Source organism: Chiroxiphia lanceolata, chromosome 1 (assembly GCF_009829145.1).
Source record: "Chiroxiphia lanceolata isolate bChiLan1 chromosome 1, bChiLan1.pri, whole genome shotgun sequence".
NCBI lineage: Eukaryota > Metazoa > Chordata > Aves > Passeriformes > Pipridae > Chiroxiphia > Chiroxiphia lanceolata.
In genome coordinates this window covers 137,590,539-137,613,921 of record NC_045637.1, presented here as the reverse complement: position 1 = coordinate 137,613,921, position 23,383 = coordinate 137,590,539, and the positions used below count along the sequence as shown (strand labels likewise).

The window sequence follows — 23,383 nt, the reverse complement described above, 5'->3', positions numbered from 1 at the left end:
TACTGCACAAGGTACCTTCTGGCGCCAGCTGTGATATAAGTGGATTTGTGACATCCAGTTCCCTCAGTAACTTCTTGACATTATCTACAATGAAATAAATACAAATATGAAGTCTCTCATTTGGCAGTGTTGGATGAGTAAAGAAGAGAATCTGCTCCAAGCAAATGTACTTATGGTTACTCCCTGAGTGACAAACAGATCTGACTGGGAAAGACACACAACTGAAGTTATACCAAGATTATAACAGGCTCAGACAAAAAATAGAAAAGACTTTCAAGTACCAGATGACATTCTTCGACATGTGATATATAGGAACTTCCTTAATATTTTATTGAAACTTTACTCAAAATACTCGCATCTAGCAGGTTCTGATTAAATATTGCAGTTTTAGTTGCCAAAGAAGTCATATCCCAATAGCTTAAATTATTTGTCATTAAAATTATCAAACTAAAAGCAACCTCTCCATTATTTCAAGCCACGACTTTGCAATTTCAAGCTAATGCCAGCCCATACTGCAAATGGAAAACACGAATTACATAGGTCTTATTAAAATCACAGTAAAGACTTTCAGAATGAATTTTTATTGTTGTTAATGGCAAACTAGCAAAACCACAACCATTGGATAAAAAAAATCAAATAATAGCTATTGGAACAGAGACTTTGTGTGATCTTACAGGGCAGTGTTGTCATTATCAACATATTACAGTGTTGATATGTAAGAAAAAGGTATGAGTTTAATTTACTTTTAAATAAAGAAACAATTAAGATGTGAATATAAATGGAAGATCTTTGCCCATTCAAATTCATGTTTGTGCAGCAGCATGGACTATCTGCTAATGCTGAGTTGAAAGGAAGGTAAGGAGGGTAAGGTCCAGTGCAGCATGAAAAGCAGGTAGCAGTTGATGAAAAGACTTGAGAGTGGTTGGGACATCACAATGGAAGACAATTGGGTAGAACATCCACCAAAATAACACTTGATTAATTACAGTAATTAGATATAGGTCTATAAAGCACTGTAAAAATAGCAGCCACTGAAACTCAACCTTACATCACTTACTCATTATTCTGGGCCATTAATATAGGATTTTTTCACATGGGTCAGCTCCTTGTTTTGATGAACACACATTGAAAAATATTTACAAATTGAAACTCTTACGATTAGAAGCCATGATGCCAAAAACCATGATGGCATTTCTGCGTACAATGGGATCTTCATGTGAGATGAGTTTATACAGATGTTCCAATGCTCCAAGACCAAGAAGAGTCACTTTGTTTTCATCATCTGAAGAGGAATTGTGTTAAAAGCCCAAGAAAAAATGCAACAACATCACAGTTCTAATGTATCAAAGTAAAACAGCTACTTTTATTGGACAGTAGAATCAAAAACAAAGGCCTGACAGGGCCTTGGGAGATCATGTAATCTATACCCCAAATAAATATGTGTCAAAGAGTTTCAAGGATTAATAATATCTAAGATTAATTCACATTTGTAAAGCAAAGGATACTTCTGCCCATTGGACACTCCACTCATTTGTTAAGAGACTGCAATGGTAGTACAAAGGACAACTTTCTATTTAGCAAAGTACAGGTGAACAGTATCATTAAGAACCTCATTTTATTCAGTATCATTAAGAACCTCATTTTGTCTTCCTCTTTTCTTGCCTCCCAATTCTGTTTTCCTCAAAATAACAGTTAATTAATTCAGTGTATCTTTACTATCCCTCAATGGAAGCAACTACCAGGATTTGGATCATTAAATCCTAACTGAGATTTCTACCACCTGAGAATGGAGCACTCTGTACCTCAATAGATGCTGGACATACAAAGAACAGAGGTGTTTTGTGTGATTACAACCTTCCATTCCTGATCACTCAAAACACACACACAACCCAAGAAACAAAATCCCAATCCTACTCCCATTCCCAGTTCCCACAACAGCTTTATAATTCATTTTCTAATGAACTATGCCTATTCTTTCTGGCTACAAGCAAGGAATGTAAGAGGAAACTGGAGAACTATGCTCATTCTCAGGCCAAGACATGATTAAAATACAAGGTATTTTTATTGAGGGATAGGACTTAATTTACTAGCAACACTCAAAAAATAGATTAACTGCAATTAATTAACTGAAAACAACTCCTCCTCTTGTGCCACACTGCAAAGTTACAGTCAAGTCTTCTGGAAGATTGTAGGAATATCTACATTAATGATTTAAAGGATTATTCACTTAGTAGAAACATAAAATATAAGCATCTGTCCTCTCTCTTGCAGCATGAGATACTTTACTGTGGATAGCAGGGAAGGAGCCAGCAAGAGCTTATGGTTCATAGCTGTCTCCCAACAGTCCACATTCTCTCTTCCATATTCAAAATGGGATTGCTTGCTCTCAGCCAAGCTTGCCATATCAAGCTGAGCCCAAACATCTTTCAGAACCCATTGACTTCTAGCCAGTTGTCAAAGCCTCCAGCTCTTCTCTCATAACTTCAGCAGTGTTGGCAATTGCCATCAGTATAACAATCAACATATAAACCCATAATTTTTAAAGAAAATGTAAATTTACTGGAAATTAAAATTAAACCAGATTAATCAGACCAAGAATACTACCAGCATATACCAACTTGAGTGACTGGCATGGAGTAAGTAGGAGACACCTTAGGAAATTATTTGCTACATAAAATTGAGCCTTATACAGTTGCTTGTGTTCTCGGTCCCTTGGACATGGTCCTTAGCTATAGATTATACAGGAACCTTTGGAAGATTTGGTATCTTGGAGACTTGTTAGATTCCCAACAGACAGAATAAGCTTGATAAAGGAGGTTGAGCAGTCTCCAATATATCATCTGTCACAGAAATCCTGACATAACAACTTTATGCAAAAATAACAGAAACAGCTAAAAAGTTATGTTCATTAAAAACTGAACCTTAAAATAACTACACTGGTACAGAAGTCTCAAACTGTGACATAAAAAAAAGAATTATTTCCCAATTGCAGGTCTGTTGCTCATACAAAAACAGATCTACAATATATTTAAAACAAGCTCTATTCAACAGTGAATATAAAATTCTACAACAAAATTATAAAAATTTGCTTCATGCAAACTACTTTATAACTGCAAATACAGGTTGGATCGATATTTCAGAAAACCCCCAAAACCTCAACAGAGACCTTTGAGAAGAAATTAAGATTTCAGTGCTAGGAAACTAAAAATTGTGAACTACTACCAAAATCTAAGCGTGCAAAACAAAGCTCATTGCAAAAATACTAACCTTTTGAAGCAAATTTATATAGAGCATCACATGCTTTGGTCAAAACTTCCGTTTCAGGAGAACTAAGCATTAGTACAACTGTTTCTGGTGTTTTGCTTTCAATCAATAATGGATCAAACTACAGACACACAAACAAAAAAAAAAGGAAGGAAAAGTTTGATTTATACCGAGTCTTTCTGTATGCTGCAGTAGACTCCCACATTTAATTTAAAAAAAAATCTTGTTTGATATCTAGACTGAATTAGAAATATTAACAAGTTGCTATTTACTTGGAGAAATCCAATTTTTTAACAATCGGAGACACTGTTAAAAACTAACTTCCAAATAAATATAATCAGAATTTCATCCCATATGGAGATTTTGGGAAAACCTTGACACTTCCCTGCACATCTAGAAAGTCTTGAAAGTAACAAACTAAGTAATTGTTACACATGTAAGAGCATTCTGTAGCTTTGGAACCAGACATGAGAAGTTTCTTTTGAGCACCTGTAACACTGAGACCACGAACTTAGGTGTTGTACAAGGAAGAGGATTTGGTTACTCTGTGGCAATACCACTTTGTGGTTGCTTAAAAAAATAATACAAGAACACTGCCTGTGCCTTTGTCAACTCAGTTCAGCTCACTATGATCTTGCACTAGCTGAAGTATTTCCAAGATATAATCCCTGCTCACCCAGCCAGAAATGATACAAAGTGTTCACTGTCATTTCTGAGTTCTCTTAAATGGAAAGAAATCTTCCAACAAATCAGACAGTTTTCACACTCTTAACAGACTTCTTAGGACTAAAATCACGTGAGCAAGACAATCTTCTAAAAAAGACTTTCATTCCTTAACAAGACTCTATTCAATTTCTGAAAATCCTACCAATTAAAAAGTTTTAAGCTTGTTTGGATTTAAAGTAATTTTTCAGTACGGAAAAACTGTCTTCTGTCTTCACAGTTCAGGACTATAGAGTATCTGTGTTACATACAGAAACTATCACATACTGGAGTCATGCTGTCTCTCAGAATCAATGTATTTATCTTTAAAATATAGCAGATTAATCATATGAGATAGCAATACAAATTATTTTAAAATATTGTTACAATATATATTTATACCATATATAATTACAAACGTTGACTATTTGTTTTACTTCATTAAAAAAACCTAATAACTACATCAGAGGCACATATTGCTTGTCAAGCAAGTAAATTATATGGAGCAAATCTTAAAAGTTATGAGTGTGCTAGAAGAAAAATGTACGAAGAGGAGGCTTTTTTTCTTCTCACTCTTCTGACTTGCTCAAAAATAAGGCAAAATATGATACTAGTACAAAGACTTCCAAATTCATATTTTCAGTAGATTTTAAAATCTAATTCATTTCATCACCTTCCAAGAGGCAGATCACACAATTTAGCAGGCAGCAAGCTCAACATACAAATTTCATTAAGAGGTTGCCTGCCTAACATGCTTAACTGATCTACCTAGCTTCAATCAGGTCTGAAAATCTGAAGACACTTCATGCTTGCTGTGACAAGCTGGAGGCATGGGCCAAGTCATGGAAAAATATAATCAGCTTACTATACTGCAAGTCATTTTGCTTAATAATGACTCAACAACAAGAAGTAAATCAAGTAATAGCATAGTGGTGCAAGTTACATCTTAATGAGGTAAGAGCAGGAAGGCTCTTCAGAGGGACCTGGACAAGCTGGAGAGTTGGGCTGATTCCAATGGAATGAGGTTCAACAAGGCCAAGTACCGGGTCCTGCACTTTGGCCACAACAACCCCCTGCAGCTCTACAGGCTGGGGACAGAGTGGCTGGAGAGCAGCCAGGCAGAAAGGGACCTGGGAGTTTGGATTGACAGGAGGCTGAACATGAGCCAGCAGTGTGCCCAGGTGGCCAAGAAGGCCAATGGCATCCTGGCCTGGATCAGGAACAGTGTGGCCAGCAGGTCTAGGGAAGTGATTCCTCCCTTGTACTCAGCACTGGTGAGGCCACACCTCGAGTACTGTGTCCAGTTCTGGACCCCTCAGTTCAGGAAGGATATTGAGGTGCTGGAGCAGGTCCAGAGAAGAGCAACGAGGCTGGTGAAGGGACTCCAGCACAAGTCCTGTGAGGAGAGGCTGAGGGAGCTGGGGCTGTTCAGCCTGGAGAAGAGGAGGCTCAGGGGAGACCTCATCACTCTCTACAATTCCCTGAAAGGAGGTTGTAGCCAGTTGGGGGTTGGTCTCTTCTCCCAGGCAGCTATCAGTAAGACAAGAGGGCATGGTCTTAAGCTGTGCCAGGGGAGGTTTAGGTTAAATATCAGGAAGAAATTTTTTACAGAGAAAGTAATCAGGCATTGGAATGGGCTGCCCAGGGAGGTGGTGGATTCTCCGTCCCTGGAGGTTTTTAAGATGAGACTGGATGTGGCACTTAGTGCCATGGTCTAGTAACCACAGCAGTGTTGGATCAAGGGTTGGACTTCATGACCTCAGAGGTCTTTTCCAACCTGGTTGATTCTATGATGGACTTAAAATTATGGAATTCTTTATAGGAATTTTCTTTTTGGATTGTAAGGAGGCAAAAAAAATTCAGTTTATCACAGCAACACTCATTCAACCACATGAGGGGAATACAAGAGAATTAAGAGGTGACTGAAAGTTCTTTTAGTCACCTTCATACTTCCCTATTTCTGCACATTTAGGTCTTTGCATGGACCGAACATGATCCTCCAAGTAAGTGCTATCATTTAAGCATAAACATATCTCCAGAGTCTGGACAAATACTTGGTGATGGGATAAAACTCCAATTTTTAGTAAAGGCTGCTAGTCCTCCAGAGAAAAATAAACACAAATATTGGTTTCAGATGAAGTTCAATAAGAAATGAAAGATGAAATAAGGGTTTAAATCTCAGTTATTTATTTACATTGATCTAATAACAAAGTCACTATTACATCGCTCCATTTTCACTGCATCTCATGTTCACAATTAATTGTAGAAACCACAATTTAATGCAAATTCCTGGGATTTAATGACAGGTTTGCACATGAGCAGAGTGAAATTAATCTAATGTCTACCCACGTATGCTTAAGCAGTCAGAGGCCTGAGCAGGTCAGTGATTGAGAAAGAATTTCTTTACTGTGCAGGTGAGAGTGCACTGGAACACACCGCCTGGAGAGGGTGGGAAGTCTCCCTCTCTGGAGATATTCAAGAACCATCTGGATGCAATCCTGTGCCATTTTCTCTAGGATGGCCCTGCTTGAGCGAGGAGGTTGGACCAGATGACCCACTGTGGTCCTTTCCAGCCTTACCCAATCTGTGATTCTGTGATTGCTCTGTGTTCATCAAAACTATCATAGAACTGATTAGGACTCCTGCTGATCATAATGCCTGCATAGCCAGTGTTCCACCTTTTTTTTTTTTTTTTAAATCAAGGCTTGTTTCTAAATCTTCATACATCATTGCATATTCTTCCTGTAATGGTACATACAGGACAGATTATGTGCTAGAATAATATGCCTGAATTAATAACCTTGAATTAAACACAGAAATTTAACTAGTTTATAAGCAACATTTCCAACATTCAGTTTGTACTAAGAAAAAAGCAAATTAAATGAAAAAGAAAGCTATAATTCAAAAACTTTGATTTTGATTTTTGTGTACATTTGACTTCAAAGCCATTAAAAACTGCAGAGCATTTGGGGTTTGATTTTGGGTGGTGTGGTTTTTTGCTTCCATCAACTTAATTTAGTTGAAATGGAATGTAATATAAAATATGTTTCCAGTCAGACCAAAGACCCATCTAGCCCAGCATCCTGTCTCTGATAAAAGGCCTGTAACAGGTGTGGGCAAGCAGACTATTAAACTTTGCTTATATTCCCTCTCAGACTCCAGCACTCTGCAACCTAGAGAACTGGAGAGCCTAGTGAGTTTATCTCCATGTTCAAAAAGTCTAAGAAAAAATCTGGTACATAATTTTTGAAGCCATCTGTATTTTAATGACCCTTAATATTCTGAGACACAAGTACCACAATTTAACAGTCATATAAATTACTGTGCCTCTTCTTTGTTTTAAAACTACCACCTGATAATTTTGTTTGTCCTCCACGGCTCATTCACCATAAGAAACAATGAAATAAATTACACCCATTTGCCTTCCCTGCATATTCATAATTTTCTAAGTTTCTATGATATTCCCCTTCACAGTTATTCCTTCTGGGGATGAAGAAACCTACCCCCTTTGATCTTTCCTAATACAGAAGCCACTCTGTCTGTTCCTGTTGTCTTTCTTAGTTCATTCTGTTGTCTTTCTACAGTTCAGAACTGTGTTTCCATTTGAAATGGAAACACCAAAACTGTTAATGGCATTTAACATGTGCATGTATAATGCATTTGCTAGTGACATGGCGTTTTGCCTTTTATTTCTGGAATTTGAAATGTTCTATCTGGCTGCCATTTTCATGAAAACATCAATTAATTCTGAAAGACTGGACGACACAGGTTGCAGAATAAAACTCCGTGACATTCCACTGGTAACCTCTGTCTGTTACGAAACCTGAACAGGAACTTGTTTTCTCACCTTTGCTTTCGGTTTTACAACCCGACATTATTGCTAGGAGAGAAAATTATTTTTACCTCTTTGTCTTTATGTGAGTGAAAATCTTGGTCTAAAAACTTTTGAAAAAGCTAAGTAACTGTATGAATCTGAACACCATTATCCACTTGCTCACTAACTCCTCCAAAGAATTCAAGTAGATTTCAGAGATCAAAATTTACATAAGCAGTATTGACTCTCCCCCATTAATATCATATTTATCCATGGGTTTGGTTTGAAGTTTTTTTTAGAACTGTTTCTACCAATTAACACAGCATGGAAAGTTCCTGTAATTATTAATGTATTTCTTTTTGAAAACGAAATTTTCTACTCTTCATTTTTCTACTACATTTAATACTACATGTAGCAGTACCACATTTTCATATTTTAATTATTTTTCATTTAGCACAAGACCTGGGCAAATACTATTTATTTCTATTTGGGCAATTTTATCACATTTATTTTGGTGCTTTGGCTTTTGACAAAAAAAAAATAATTTTGCTTTTCCTTCATGACTTTAATCACCTAATAATGTCCCTCTAAGAAGTTTCTTGCATCTAGTAAATTTGGAAAAGCTTTACTCCTAGTTTGGTATCTTTGCTAGTTCTCTCCCAAAATATTTTGATGCAGGGTGACATTGTGCTTTTACTACTCATTTGGGAGGGCAAGGGTTTTTTTGTTTTTCCATTTGAATGCAAATCTCACTTATGAAAGGTGCATTTATCTGCTATTATTTTATTGTTTAATCATGCTGTAATTGTCTTTTTAAAAATCACTTAAATTTGATTTAAGGTCAGGTTTAGCATCGCACCTTTCATAGAATTTTTAGAAGCACTATTGATATCTCTGATATTCTTAATCCCTTTTCCCTTACCTAGAAAAACAGAGTTAATAGGTACCTGGACATGTTAATTGTTTCAGTTTTGTGATTGCCTGATCTCCTGTACTAACAATATAAACCCAAGATATTCCACTGAATCACAAGTACTTGATGTTAGAAGGCACTTCTGGAGACCCGATTTGATCCAACTGCCCTGTTCAGAGCAGGGAAAGCTGGAGCTCAGCGCTGGTACACAGTCTGATTTTGAGTGTCTCCAAAGATGGAGACTCCACAAGCTCTCTGGACAACCTGTGCCATGTTCCATCATTCTTGCAGTAAAAGAGGGTGCTTTTTTTCTTATGCTTCAGTGGAACCCCCTGTATTTATGTTTGTTTCCATTGCCTCTCATCTTTCCGCTGGGCACCACTGAGAAGAGCCTGGCTTGATTTCTTTACTTCTTCCTGTCAGGTGACACTGTCAAGACCCCTCTCTCCAAGCCTTCTCTCAAGGCTGAACAGTCCCAAATGTCAAATGACAAATGCTCCAAGACTTCGGCAGATTTGTTCCAGTAAGGTTTTGTCTCACTTGTACCACAGAACCGAGAACAGAATCACCAGGTCCTTTCCTGTAAAGCTGCTTTCCAGCTGGTCATCCCCCAGACTGTACCGGATATTCTTCCCCCAGGTGCAGGATTTGGCATTTCCCTTTACTGAACTTAATTAAATTCCCAATTTCCCATTTCTCTAGTTTGTTGAGGTCCCTCTGAACGGCTGCACAACCATCTGGTCTGTCTATCACTCCTCTCGATTTTGTATCACCTGCAAACTCGCTGAGGGTGCACTCTGTCCCATCATTCAGGTCACTAATGCAGAGGTTAAACAGTATCAGCCCCAGGATCAACCCCTGGAGCACAACAAGAGTGCCTGACCTCCAACAGGACCCCATGCTGCAACGCTTTGAGCCTGTCAGTTCAGCTACTTTTCAATTCATTTACACTGTTTCTCTTGTCAGGACTTCACCAGCCTGCCTATGAGGATGTTATGAGAGTATTGAAAGCCTTACTAAAGTCAAGTCAAATTAATATTTAGGCATTAATCAAAAGAAGGGGTTTCTGTGGAGACAATTTCAGGAGCTGACTGTGCCGCTTCATACATTCTACCTTTTGTTAACATCAGAGTTGTGAATGAAGCTATTTTCAAAAATACTCAGGTATCTATAGTTTTCTTTAAGTGATAGCGCCTCAGTATTTTCTCTAGTGGTAATCTTAGGTCTCCTTTCAATGTCTGTGCCCTAGCTGATGATCAAATAGTAATATTGTCTGGACCAAATTTAATCTAGATATCATATGAAAAGCTCCTATCAATCTGTGTCAAGTATTTTATCTGCCTGAATTACTGACTTAGGTCATTCATATAGACATAGAGGCTCGAAGCAATATTTTTCCTGTAGGAGACCAATTCTCATAACAAAGAATAGTAAAAGACAAATTATTCAAGGCTGTGAAAACAGGATCCTCAGGAACATTTTCTAAAACATATAAGCAGAGGCTAGGCTAAGAGATGTGTTTCCCACCTGTTCCTAGAAATCTATAAAAAATTAGTGGTCATCTGCAGTACCATATATTCTCAGAGCATTCCACGTGCACAAAGGCCCTCTTTATAAGCCTGTCTACATTATCTCAAGGCTTCTTTTCTTGGACTTGACATTTTCATAAACAGATTATCAATCAGAAGATAATGGCTAATACGTCTTTTTATTTTGTCTGCATCTCATTTCCTGCCACCTGAAATATCCAGGTGAAATTTCAAGTTTTGAGATTTGATTTTACACAATTGTTATTAACAATATTCTCATAGTTATAAGATTTTCTTGGTTGATAGTTACAATTAATCAATTATCTATTTTCATGTTTAATACTGTTTTGCTATGCAACATTCAGGTTTTTTTCTCCTGCTACGACTGATAGAAGAGACATGCTAACCTGAAGTATAACAAGGGGAAAAACTAAGCCAAAAGCTTCAGATGCCATCTGGAATTCACTCTTTCCAGTTCTTTCCTTTTTGATAGTTTTATCAACTTTTTCTCTAAGTTGGATTTTTTCAATTATTGAATATCTTTTCTAACATTATTCACAGCCTATTGTAGTACCTACTAGGTTGTATCACAGTTTTCTCAAAAAAATCTAATGGTATGTTTTGGATACAGAAATTGTAGTGCTGCATCTACTGATTTTAGCTATTTACTGAAAAGGTCAACTTTTATTACTTTAGATTATCTGTATGGCTTAAATGTACTGTCATGCCTTTCGAATTTTTTCTTAGACTGTAAAGATATTTAGTTTTACTCTTCAGGCCTGTTTTAATTAGTCTTATCCACATTCACTGTCTTTGTGACTCCTCCTGATTTTTTTATACAGACCCAGGTTATGTTGAAGTTTTATGTCATGTCTTTTCATAAGGATTTGTTATTGATTGGAGCTTACGAATTACATTTGTAATATTCACCTTTCCACATAACAGTTGGGCCAAACCTGGTATCAATTCCTATGCCTCAGTAGCATCATGGCTATTGGATATTACTTAGTCAAAATTATTTATGCTTATTTAATTTTGAAATTGTAATGTAGTTTTTGCTGATCAACTTTTGCTGATCTATGAGCTTTGAAAAAGCTCTTGCAGTACTACCACTCTTTACAGACAAACCCATTGTTTTTTTAAAACAGTGTACTGAACTTTGCATTTAGTTTCATGTTCCTCTGTGGAACTCATTGAGGTCCCTATTTTCATGAATTTGGTTATTATTTGGCACAGAATTTATATTATACTATTTTCAATGTTTCTGTATTTCCTCTACTTCTTTCTGCATAAAACATTTAAGCTTTAAAATTTCCTGTATTTTGCATATCTACCTTTTGGGGGGTTTCTTCGTACCTTGTGAATTTATAGAAACCCTTGAAAAGTTAATGTCTTCACAGTTGAAAAGACAGGCAGATTTCAGGTTGCTTTTCTCCTTTCTCCTTTGATTTTTACAAAGAGAAAGCTAACACTATTCTTAAATAAAAAGAAGCCTGGATTGTTTCATACATTACTGTTTGCAAAGCCTGCCAAAGACAACAATCTCTACAAAGAACTACACATGCCCAGTCACTCTGGTTTGTATGCTGTCCAAGAAAAGCAGAAACAGAGTCATCTTTAAAAGCCATTTTTAGAATAATGTGGGTAAAGTTAGGAGAATAAGGAACTACATAAGGACTGTAGAGCTGGGCCTGTAACTGTGTAATGTTTATTTTATAGCATATAGCAGTTTATAAACTTACCACATCCTTGGGTGGAGGCTCTGCTTCCTTCTTTACTTTTTTACCCATTCTAAAAACAAACAAACAAATAAAAGCAGACAAACAAATTCCCTTCTGTGTTTTAGGAACCAGTTTACCATTGATTTAGAAAAGCTTCTAAGACAGACTTTCTCATTCATTTGACCCCACCTAATTAGTCTGAAGATTTCTTTGACATAGTAATTTCTATACAAAATTTATCCCTTTTTCTAACACTTGAACACATTTGGTAAAACACATCTGTCAACAAAATACACAGCTCAAAAGAAAGGTTTGAGACATCACAGGCTCAAGTTGTAATGTGGTACAAATACATAGAACATCCTTTTCTCTAAGTTAGTTTTATTTGCATCTATAAATCATATATGAACTTGAAAGTCCTTTTAGGGTATTTCCCCATGTTTGTCTACACATTCTGTGTTAGCAAACATTCCATACAAATGCAGAATGTACAAATAAGTTCTACCCCAAAAAACATGGTTCAAATACAATTTGAATTCTCTGATATTTCACAAAAGACAAAAATCAGGTCTGCAGGTATTAAGAAACAGTTCTTTACAGTACAAATTTCACTGATTAAAAAAAGTTACATCTATTTTCACCAAGTCCAGCTTCTGTCTTCTGCCTTTTTTTTTTTTTTTTTTGGCATTAGCACATGTGCACATGAACCAGGAAGACCTCCTCAACTGCATCTAATAGTAGCTTCTGAAGCATATGGATGTAATACCTCATGTGGACCTAATTTTGTGTGGCTTCAAAAACTTCAGGAGAGCCTTCCAGTTAAGGCACAGGCAAAAGTACAGGGCAACATGAGCCACTAGCACTAACTATGCATAGAACATAACCCAAGTTCTGCCAAACTTCAGTTTGTTTTAACACTGCATAAAAGTGAAATGTGCACTGTTAGTACCCCTTGTTAACTCCTCTGTTGGTTCTCAAAGTAAAACCACACATTCACCCTCAGCCAGGACTATCCTGACAGCTTCCCTGTGCTATAAGAGATTATTTTTTATTGCAATATGAGCTGTAGCCTGGCTGGTCACAAAAGTCAAGGCTATTGTTTGTTGTGTTCAACAAAAATTTAGAGCTCTTCTTGAATCCTCTGATTTTTTTCCTCTAGTATTGTTCCTCTAGTGGTCTCTACAAATAAACTGTAACACAGCAGTAGTGAAACCAGTTCATAATCACATCCTAAAAATGGATCTGAAATTTAAAACTTCAAAGGCAGGTCACTAATTACAGGTTTGAGAGGAAGACCCACACAATCAAAGATTCTTCAGCTCCAATCTGCTTTACCCTTGTGCATCTGTACATACACACATATGAACACACACACACAAATTCAGTGTTTCAGAAAATGCAGCTTTGGCTAGAGATAAATTAACTTACATAAGAAAAAGCATAAGGACAAATTACTGACAGTATATTCAACAAACATGATGGACATACTACCTTCTGATTTATGCAGTCACTGTAGAAAGTAAGAATCCTGCACACATACAAGAATCAGATTTACAAGGACATTCAGGAAATCTGGGTTATTTAAATTGTGCTAAATCCTGGTATGGAGATATGGACTCTTATTTAGAATTATTCAGTTCAACTCGATTCATTTCAGGTATAAATTAAGCTAAAGTCATGAGGCAATTGTAATTCTGAATGAGTTTAATTAGGTTTAAACCAAACAATTTTAAAAGTTAATTAATGTAAAAGTATTTATAATGTTGTATAATTAATGTTCTCAGATTCAAATTATAAATATTTCAAGACCAAGAATAACTAAAGCATTTAATTGCAAGTACTTCTTCATTCTGTATAAATATATCCAATTTCTGAGCATATTTTTAAGAAACTTTTACATTTTTCTTAGTTTCAAAATATTTAGTTCCTTTAACTTTAAAAAAGCAGTATGACCTGTAGCAATAAGCAGAGAGACCAGCACAACTACTATACTATGGGTTATGCCCCTCAGTCTGTTTCTTTGCAGCAGGTACTAGTCTGGATTTCAATGCATTCTGCCATCAGATGTTGGTATGATCTTTGTTCCCATAAAGATCTCAGTATCCAGTGATCACTCTCTGATTTGAGGGAATGATGCACTTGGAATTCTTTTGCTTACTGATAATTAAAAATATGTCTTCTGCATTTAATTTTCATTATCACAGCCAATCAATGTGTACAAGTATTGAAAGGCTACTGAACTATAAAAGAACTTCTTTATTCAAATCCCTTTCTGTCCATGATAGCTGCATGTTGTCTTTTTCTCAGCAGGTTTACAGTACACATACACCAAGTTGGGTGGGACTGTTGATCTACTGGAAGGTAGAAAGGCTCTGCAGAGAGATTGGGACAGGCAGGATTATGGGAAGAGGCCAATGGTAGGAGGTTCAACAAGGCCAAGTGCTGGGTCCTGCCCTTGGGTCACAACAACCCCGTGCAACTCTACAGGCTGGGGGAAGAGTGGCTGGAAAGCTGCCCAGCAGAAAAGCACCTGAGGGTGCTGGTCAACAGCAGCTGAACATGAGCCAGCAGTGCCCAGGGGCCAAGAAGGCCAGTGGCATCCTGGCCTGTATCAGCAACAGTGGGGCCAGCAGGACCAGGGAAATGATTGTGCCCCTGTACACTGCTGAAGCTGCACCCTGAATCCTGGCTTCAGTTTTGGGCCCCTCACTACAAGAAGGACACTGAGGTGCTGGAGTGTGTCCTGAGAAGGGAAATGAAGCTGGTCAAGAGTCTGGAGCACAAGTCTGATGAGGAGCAACTGAGGGAACTGGGGTTGTTTAAACTCAAGAAGAGGAGGATCAGGGGAGACCTTATTGCTCTCTACAATTACCTGAAAGGACGGTGTAGTGAGTTGGGGGTCGGTCTCTTCTTCCAGGTAACAAGCGATAGGACAAGAGGAAATTACCTCAAGCTATACCAAGGGTGATTTAGATTGGATATTAGGAAAAAAATTCTTCACCAAAAGGGTTGTCAAGCATTGGAACAGGCTGCCAAGGGAAGAGCTTCAGTCACCAACTCTGGAGGTATTTAAAAAACATGTAGATGTGACGCTTAGGGATGTGTTTTAGTGGTGGGCATGGCAGTGTTAGGTTAAGAGTTGGAGTCAATTATCTTAAAGATCTTTCCAACCCAACCAATTCTATATTTCTAAATCTTAAAGACAAAATAAACAATATTCTCATTTGAGTAATATCCTCTACTTCACGTCTTGCACGTTTCTAGAATCATAGAAGCATACTTTTTCCACATATGTTTTTTGAGATTAAAGACTTGATTGTTTCAAATCATGTAGAGCTAGAAGTAATAAAGTACTTTGACCTAACAGATGCTGGCAATGCATAGTCAAGCAATCTATGAAGTTATCATTCTATGCTACTTCCTGTCCTTCACCTGGAATTTATTGCCATCAATGACAGATAAACTAGCCTGCTTTACTTCCCTCCAACCCAGTTTCAGTGCAGTGGTCTAATTGGGTGTTTTCTTCAGCCAGCAGGACAGTCATTACATCTACCTAAATCCTCATTCTAAACCCACAGTCCTCAACACTCTCCCTCAGCTCTGGCTATTCTCAATGCCTAAGCTCAGCAGGTACTTTCCTGTCTCACCCTAAACTTCATTAGAACCTCCAGCTTTCCCACAGGACCAGAACTACTCCAGTGTATCTTAAGTTGAACCAGTATCTGTAAACTATTAGTAGTGTCCACTAAACTATATTAGGCATCAGTACTAAAGTTAGTCACTGTCCTCGATAGCTGATGGAGATCTAGTCAACATAATCAATACCTCTTATGGCAGATTCATCCTAAGTAGGTATCTAAAATGGAACTGCACCTTAAAAATAACTATTTTTTTCTTGGACCAAAACCAAAGTCTAGAGTTGTTGGTTCATATATTTACATTTATACTGACATTTGAAATGTGTGAGCTAAGCTTATTACCCCGTTTCTCCACATAAATCCACATGCCAGGCTAGGTCTAAGAGATACTATTGCAGCAGACTGAACATTAGCAGAACTACACATACCCCAAAACACAGCCACCTTGTCTTTCTTAAAGTGGTTGAAGGAACAGGCTCATCTCTAGTAACATCTCTATAACCAGAACATTTTGCCTGTAAGTGGAAAAGGATTTTGAGGAAGTTCAGAAATACAGATTTTTTAGTTCAGAAGTGGAACCCTCTAACCTCTTGAGTATTATATCAGGAACTGGCATCTCTATCATGTCAAATAAAATAAGGACAATTTATTTAGTTTTTGAGAGTTGCTGCAGATGCCTGCTTAGAGGAGCAGATTCCAAGTACTAGATCGTAAGATAATTACAGCCATGATCTCTGTACTTACTTCATTTTATTGTCTTGCTCTAAGAACCTCTCTGCTCAGTGTGAATAGTTTCTTAGATTCAAATCTGAGATATGCACTTATTTCTAGCCACTACACTTTTTTTTTTTAAACACAAGATGATGGCTAGCAAGTGAGCTTCAACAAGAAAAGAATCTATAAACCACACTTTGAAATATGAGGAAAGTCTTCTGGTTGGTTTTCTGTTTGAAACACTGAAATCTTATAATCTTCCTTTACAGTACGGAATATATATCTGTATTATCAGAGTCCTGTTGCATACACTTCAAGACCATAATATATTGTGGTTTTAAGTCAGACAACGCATTTAGAAAGCACTACCTGTTCCATTTGCTTCTTTCTGTTTTAAATCCTTAAATAACAGACACAAAAACCTAGAACTCTGCACATACTGTGAGACCTGAGACAAAGAACAGGAATAGGTCAAAGGTACAGCCAGCTGTGGAACTTACCTCTTAGTCAAGGAATCAAAGGTCTCTTCTGAGAGCAATTACCCCTGTGGAAAAGCAGTGCAAAGAGAAGGATTTAAGAATAGTTTCTAACAAGTTATTTATTACATGATCCACTTTTCAGATTAACTGTCCTATGCTTTAAGACAATCTGAAGCTGTGTTACTACAACTTGGCCACGATTTTCAGGTTCTTCACAAAAATGATGCACGAGATTCTTTTTGCCTTCCAAGTAACAATTACAAATCAATTTAGTCAAGCTAGTTCAATTGAAGTTTGGCTGTTTAGTTTTGTCTCATAGAAGCTATTTTTTTTGTGATAACAGTGGAAATTGCCTTATAAATTGGTCATCGTCACTGATTATTTCAATTGATTTCTGTATGGACATTTTAGTTCTGCTGCCTTCCAATATAATCAAGAGATAATCATATCATCAGCAAACAATCTCACTCCTTTTTTGAGTCCATAAACTAGTATGTCCTTTGTATGCCATCTTAAATATACTCATCATCATTCTCAGACAGCTCTGTCTTAACTAAGAGAACAATGTGGAATAATCTTGAAACTCCTTTCTCCCACATTCTTCTTCCATCTTTTTTCTGTCCAACTCCTTAAGTATGGATCAACAGACTCTCTTTGCCATGTTGTAAAGACAGTAAAAGCATTAAAACACTACTAAAAAACTTGGCTTCATAGAAGAAGAGAGTTAAAAAGAGATGGCAGATTCAATTTAATATTCAGTTCCTGAACACACACACACACACACACACATATATATATATATATGGCATATGAAACTAATACATTACATGAGAGACCATTTAAGTCAAGACCTTTGAATTTGTCCAGTGTGTGCATTAGGCAAAAAATGATCAGGAAGTTCCACCTGAACACGAGGAAGAACTTGTTTACTGTGCAGGTGACCACACACCAGAACAGATTGTCCAGAGGCATTGTGGACTGCTCTTCACTGGAGAGATTAAAGAACCATCTGTACACAGTCCTGTGCAATGTGCTCTGGGATAACCCTGCTTGAGGAGGGACATTGGACCAGATGACTCACTGTGGTCATTCCAACTTGACTCATTCTGTGATGCTGTGAGGATTAGGTCAAGATTTAGCTGCCATGCAAGAGACATTAACTAACCAAACTTACCTAGAGTGTGATCCGAGATACAAGACAATATTTTGACTCAACTGCACAAAGTTCGTCCCATTGCAGAAAAAAAAAAAAAAAAAGACTAAATGTACTCTGATCATTCTGAGAGTTCCTTTAAAGATTCCAATTTTTTCCAATGATCTATGCATTTTTACATTATACACACACAAAATGAAAGAATCATTAAAAATACTGAGAGATGCAGAATGGAGTACCCTGCAGACAAAGTCTTAAAACCAAAATAAATAATTAGTTAGATGCCAGGTTGAGAAAATAGCTATGAGAGAGAAAAGGTGGTGATTTTAGGCAAGTTAAAAAATAATACAATTATTTATTTAAAATCTCAGAACTTTTAAGATACAATTACACTTCTTATTTGCATTCTGATATCATATTAACATTCAGCTGAGTGTTACTTTCAAAAGGTTTTTAACAAAAGCCAAGCTTCTCAGATATTTGATTCAACAATCTGATGCTGTGAAAATATGCTAAATTTGCATAAAAAAATTTGACTCATGAGTCATGTACAGCCTCAGACTGACAGATAGTTTTTTCATACTGCCCAAGGGCCATAGTTCACTGTTTTCTGAAAGTGAACAGCTTGGTACACCCAACAAGAGGTGCACTAAGTCAGGAGTGTTCCAATCACGTTGAAATCCTAAGCTGTAGAGGCAGAATGTATTTTCCAATTTCTACGGTGTAAAAGATGACGTATGATTGTTCATAAAAACAATTAATAGGAATTAAAGGACATGACAGCATTCTTTCCAAATCACAGAATAACTAAGAGGTCTCAGCACAAGAAAGCTCCTTCAATGAATAAGAACAGTCTTCCAAGGATGATCAGTATCCAGCCTCCAGAATGGCAACAGCCAAATGCTGATAATTGCTTGAAACCACCTCAAAAGTCAGATTTCCTCCATTTGTTACAGGGTTTCTATTTCCCTAAAGTACCAAGGATTAGATTTCCTAAACTTTTTATGTTCTTCCTAATAATAGTAGCTATTTTTACTGTCCACATGAACACTTAATCCTTTCACTCTTCTTTCTTAGTCTGACATGCTACAGCACAGGTCCAATTGTCAAGGGCACCGTACAAGGAACTACGCCTTAGACTTAAAAAATATGTAAACAGTTTAAATGTTAATAGTTGAATTCAATTCAACACAATAACCCCTCATTCTTGTATTACAACTTTAGGTAAGAGGTGCCCTGACTTGATCTTTTTTTACTTCTTTTACAACTCACTGTACATTCTGATTTATCACCTTTCTAAGCCACCTTAATTATTTTTTCCATATAGCTTTTCCAGACATTTATATTTCTTGTCTCAGAGTCCCTCTGTGACTGTTAAATCTTTCTCAGATATGATATACTCAACCTAAAATACCATAATCAATTCTAGAACACTACTGACTTATTTGAGTGACTTTATATCTTTCAGGGTATTTATTTTTACCCAATTTCCTCAATGAAGATTTTCAATAAGCTATCCACATACGGTAACCAGGTCATTTTCCCAGCTGATCACCATTAATTTAGGTTCACTACTGAAGAGAATATAGTGCTCCAAGTATTCCTGACATTATAAATTACACTGCTTTCATCAACAATTAGTTTTATCTGTCATGGTGTTACCAGTTCACCTAACTGCAGAAGAGCTCTCAGAAGCTTCTAGCAATTTTCTTTAGTCATAACAAAATTATTTTATCTCACTAGAAAATTTTGATTTTGCTATGTTATTGGTCACATATTAAATAATATGAGACCTAAGATCTACCTCTGGAAAATCTAAGCTGTTATAGCCCGAATGAAGGTGATTTTTAGAAAGTATGTGTGATTTTAAATGTCTGACTGAGACACATAGTGAAATCCCTCATCCCATGAAAAAGAGACTAAAGGAAAACTGATCTAAAACAAATGAGATACAGTAGTTACACAACCAGTGCCTGAGCAATAATAGCAGGACACGTCTCATACAAGAGGCAAAGATGGTCTGACCTAGGAAGAAAGACTAGTAAAAAAATTGAAGACACTCCTAAGTTTTCAGCCAGCTGTGCCAGTCTACATGTCTTAAAACGAATGCCTTCTCCTGGCAGTTTCACAGGGACATTCGGTGAAAGGGACATTCTGAATGATCAGATTCATGCCCCTCCGCCATCACAGCCACTGCATCACTTTAATCCCACCAGATACCTATCACACTGTATCTTAAAAACTGCTAGATATTTTGTTTCCACCTCTCCTGTTAAAAAGTTGTTCCGCAAGGTCAGGGACCCTTTTTAATTTTTTGTCTACAGTTTACTGTATTTGTGCCATGTCTGAACATCTGTCAGTTACTTTATTTGCTGGCATGAATGAAATACACAGTAAATAGTTATACTATACAATATATATTTACCATATTCTATACATAATATATAGTATATTAAATAAATTCCATATATATTTACATATAGAGAATCAGAATACATTTAGAATCATAGAACAGTTTGGGTTGGAAGGGGCCTTAAAGATCATGCAGTTCCAAGCCCTCTGCTGTGGGCAGGGACACCTTCAACTAGACCATGTTGCTCAAAGCTCCATCCAACCTGGCCTTGAACACTTCCAGGGACGGATCCACAACTTCTCTGGGCAACCAGTTCCAGTGCCTCACCACTCTGAGTAACTGTCTAATTCAAACCTACTTTCAGTTTAAAGTCATTCCCCTTTGTCCTATCCCTACACACCCTTGCAAACAGTCCCTCTCAAGCTTTCTTGTGGGCCCCTTCTAGGTACTGGAAGGTGTTACAATGTCTCCCCAGAGCTGTCGCTTCTCCAGGCTGAAAAACACCAGGTATCTCTCTCAGCCTGTCTGCACAGGACAGGCACTGCAGCCCTGATAATGCCACAACTCTATCTGAAGATAAACCTGTCCCCACTCATTTTGTTAGCTTAAAGAATTCTTCTAATTTCCTCCAAAAAATGATTCCTCATTTCCCACACCATCCTCATAAGCCCTTTTTAAGTCAACCTCTTGAAAACGTGGATGACCTCAGCTGAACACAGCATCCCCGATGAAGCTTCTCCTGTCTTGGACAAAACTGTACTCTTACCTCTTTGTCAGCACTGGATACACCTCAGCTGTGTTGCTATCACACTGATGATTTTTAGGGTTATATCGGCAAGGGTAGTCCTACAATTTAACTTTAAATGCTTGTTTACCAGGCTTTATTATGTTAACAGTTAAAAAAATCTAAAAAAAAAAATAATCTATTACAATTTAGGACAAAAATCCAGGTAGCACAAAAGCCCATCTTGGCATTCACTGTGTTAGAGGAATATTAGAAAATCAGAAAATGGCAACATAATAAAAATCACAAAAATGAAAGGAAATTAAAGAAAGGAATTGTTGCTTCCAACAACAAATGTGAAGTAAGCTTGCTACCAGTCAATAAACAATAGAAAGCATGTATTTATCTTGCATACAAGATATCAGATTATCTCATATAGATTATAATTTCAGATTAGCAATAAGATTATAAAAGACGATGCTTCTCTACAGCAAATTCATACTTTATATTGAAATTCCTGTCTAAAGATGTCCTAAAACCTTTGAAATACCAATAAATCAGGTAAGATTTTCACCCTAATAGCCTGATCATGTGTTAGTGTTCTTTAGGAGAAAACTTTTCTATTCAATTATTTTTCATCTCATGTATCATCCATACAATTTTAAGTTCCATACCTTTCATGTTCCTGTCACAAAAATTCTACATCTCACCTGAAGTGAACCATTCTTACCTATCCACATTTTAAAAATATTTATTTTAACTCTACAATTTAAGTTTTCTTAGGGCAAGTCCACTGCAGTTTCTTGCTTCCCACTTCACATGTAAAAATACTGGTCACAGTTATCCTCTGCTTAACATGTCCATCCCTGTCGTTCTCTACCTTTGCTTCCACCAATTCCTAAACTCCCAGTTTTTAGTATGAAATAGTGTCAGGAGCCCCCAGTGTAGGATATGTATCATCTGGTTTTAAATTTTATTTATGTTCATGCCAATACACTGCAATTGTTATTAAACCTCACAATTTTAATATAAATCTTGCAATTGTCACTACTTTTCTTAAAGGCGTATATGCCCTTATCAAGCCGACTGTAAGTTTTTAGGGTTTTTTGGTTGTGGCTGGAGAAAGCTTCAATGTATGCCTTTAAAAATCATAGAATCATAGAGTGGTTTGAGTTGGAAGGGACCTAAAAGATCATCTCGTTCCAACCCCCCCGCCGTGGGCAGGGACACCTTCCACTGGAACAGGTTGCTCAAAGCCCCATCCAGAGCCTGGTCTTGAATGCTTTGAGAGATGGGGCATCCACAACTTCTCTGAGCAACCTGCTACAGTGCCTCACCACCCTCACAGTAAAGAATCTTTTCCTAATATCCATCTACGCCTATTCTTTTTCAATTTGAACCCATTCCCTCTTGTCCTGTCGCTATACGCTCTTGTAAATAGTCTTGACCCACCTTTCCTGCAAGTTCCCTTCAGGTACTGGAAAGACGCCACTAGTATAAAATAATGATGCTTTTTAAGCTTTAACTTACTATTTCTGAAGGTCTACAGACACGTGGCCCTCAGCTCACTGACCAGCGCCGGGGAGCCAGACCCGCTGGGCACGGCCCGAGGGCACCGGCCGCTATAACACACCTCCGGCCCGACGCCGCCGCCACCCGAGGCCGCACACGGTGATTTCAGCGCCTCAGCCCCTCCGCCCTCGCGGTGCCCGCGCCCTTCGCCCACCTCCCCTCAGCGCCAGAGACCCCCGACATCCGCAGCGGCGGGGCCGGAGCGCCCGCCCTGCCCGGGCTCCCCGCGCCGCCCGGGGGCGATCGCGCCGCGCCGCCCGCGCCGCTGTTCCGCCGGTTGCCGGGAGACGGCGGCGGCCCGGGCAGGGCCCGCCTGAGGGAGCCTGAGAGAGCCTGAGGGAGCCTGAGCCCGCCGCCCCCGCGCTGCCTTCCCACCCCCTTTCCCAGTTGTCCCTGGGCAACGGCTTCAAGCGTTGCTCGTTTAATGTGAATTCCCAGAAGTCCTCGGGGAACGATTTCGCCGTGACACTTGCATATAATCCATTTCTTCACAGTTTATCCCGACTCCGAAGTGGTGGTGACACCTCTTTGAGGGAAACTTTTAAGTGGTTAATGCTGATGGGCCCGGGGCGGTGATGGAAAAAAGTAATCAGTTATTTTTGCAGACTAAAGGGGAAGGCTACTTTCTCACCCAAAGAACGCTATTTCTGAAAACTAATAAACGTTTACAGTCTGTCTAAAATACACAAGTTGCCATATTCACGCCTGCCTTTTGTGGTTTTTGTTTTTGGTTTTTTGGTTTTTTTTTTCTCTTGATCCTGTGCCACTGTCTATTTTCAGTGCACTCACAGGGGGGGAAAAAAAAAA

The 23,383-nt window shown here is 37.9% G+C and overlaps 1 protein-coding gene across 7 annotated transcripts in view; it reads right to left on the bottom strand.

The window, feature by feature from the left end:
* Positions 1-22,782, bottom strand: part of ARMC3 (armadillo repeat containing 3) — a 61,037-nt gene extending 38,255 nt beyond the window's left edge. For 2 of the 7 annotated variants that reach the window (XM_032691331.1, XM_032691382.1), the window contains exons 1-6: positions 22,535-22,723; positions 16,796-16,839; positions 11,965-12,013; positions 3,268-3,385; positions 1,157-1,282; positions 16-84 (exon numbers count right to left, since the gene is read on the bottom strand). In XM_032691331.1, coding sequence (XP_032547222.1) covers positions 16-84; positions 1,157-1,282; positions 3,268-3,385; positions 11,965-12,012 — 361 coding nt within the window. In that variant the 5' untranslated portion in view covers position 12,013; positions 16,796-16,839; positions 22,535-22,723. The other 5 variants (XM_032691374.1, XM_032691340.1, XM_032691368.1 and 2 more) reach the window with 5 other exon arrangements.
* Positions 22,783-23,383: the final 601 nt, after the last annotated feature.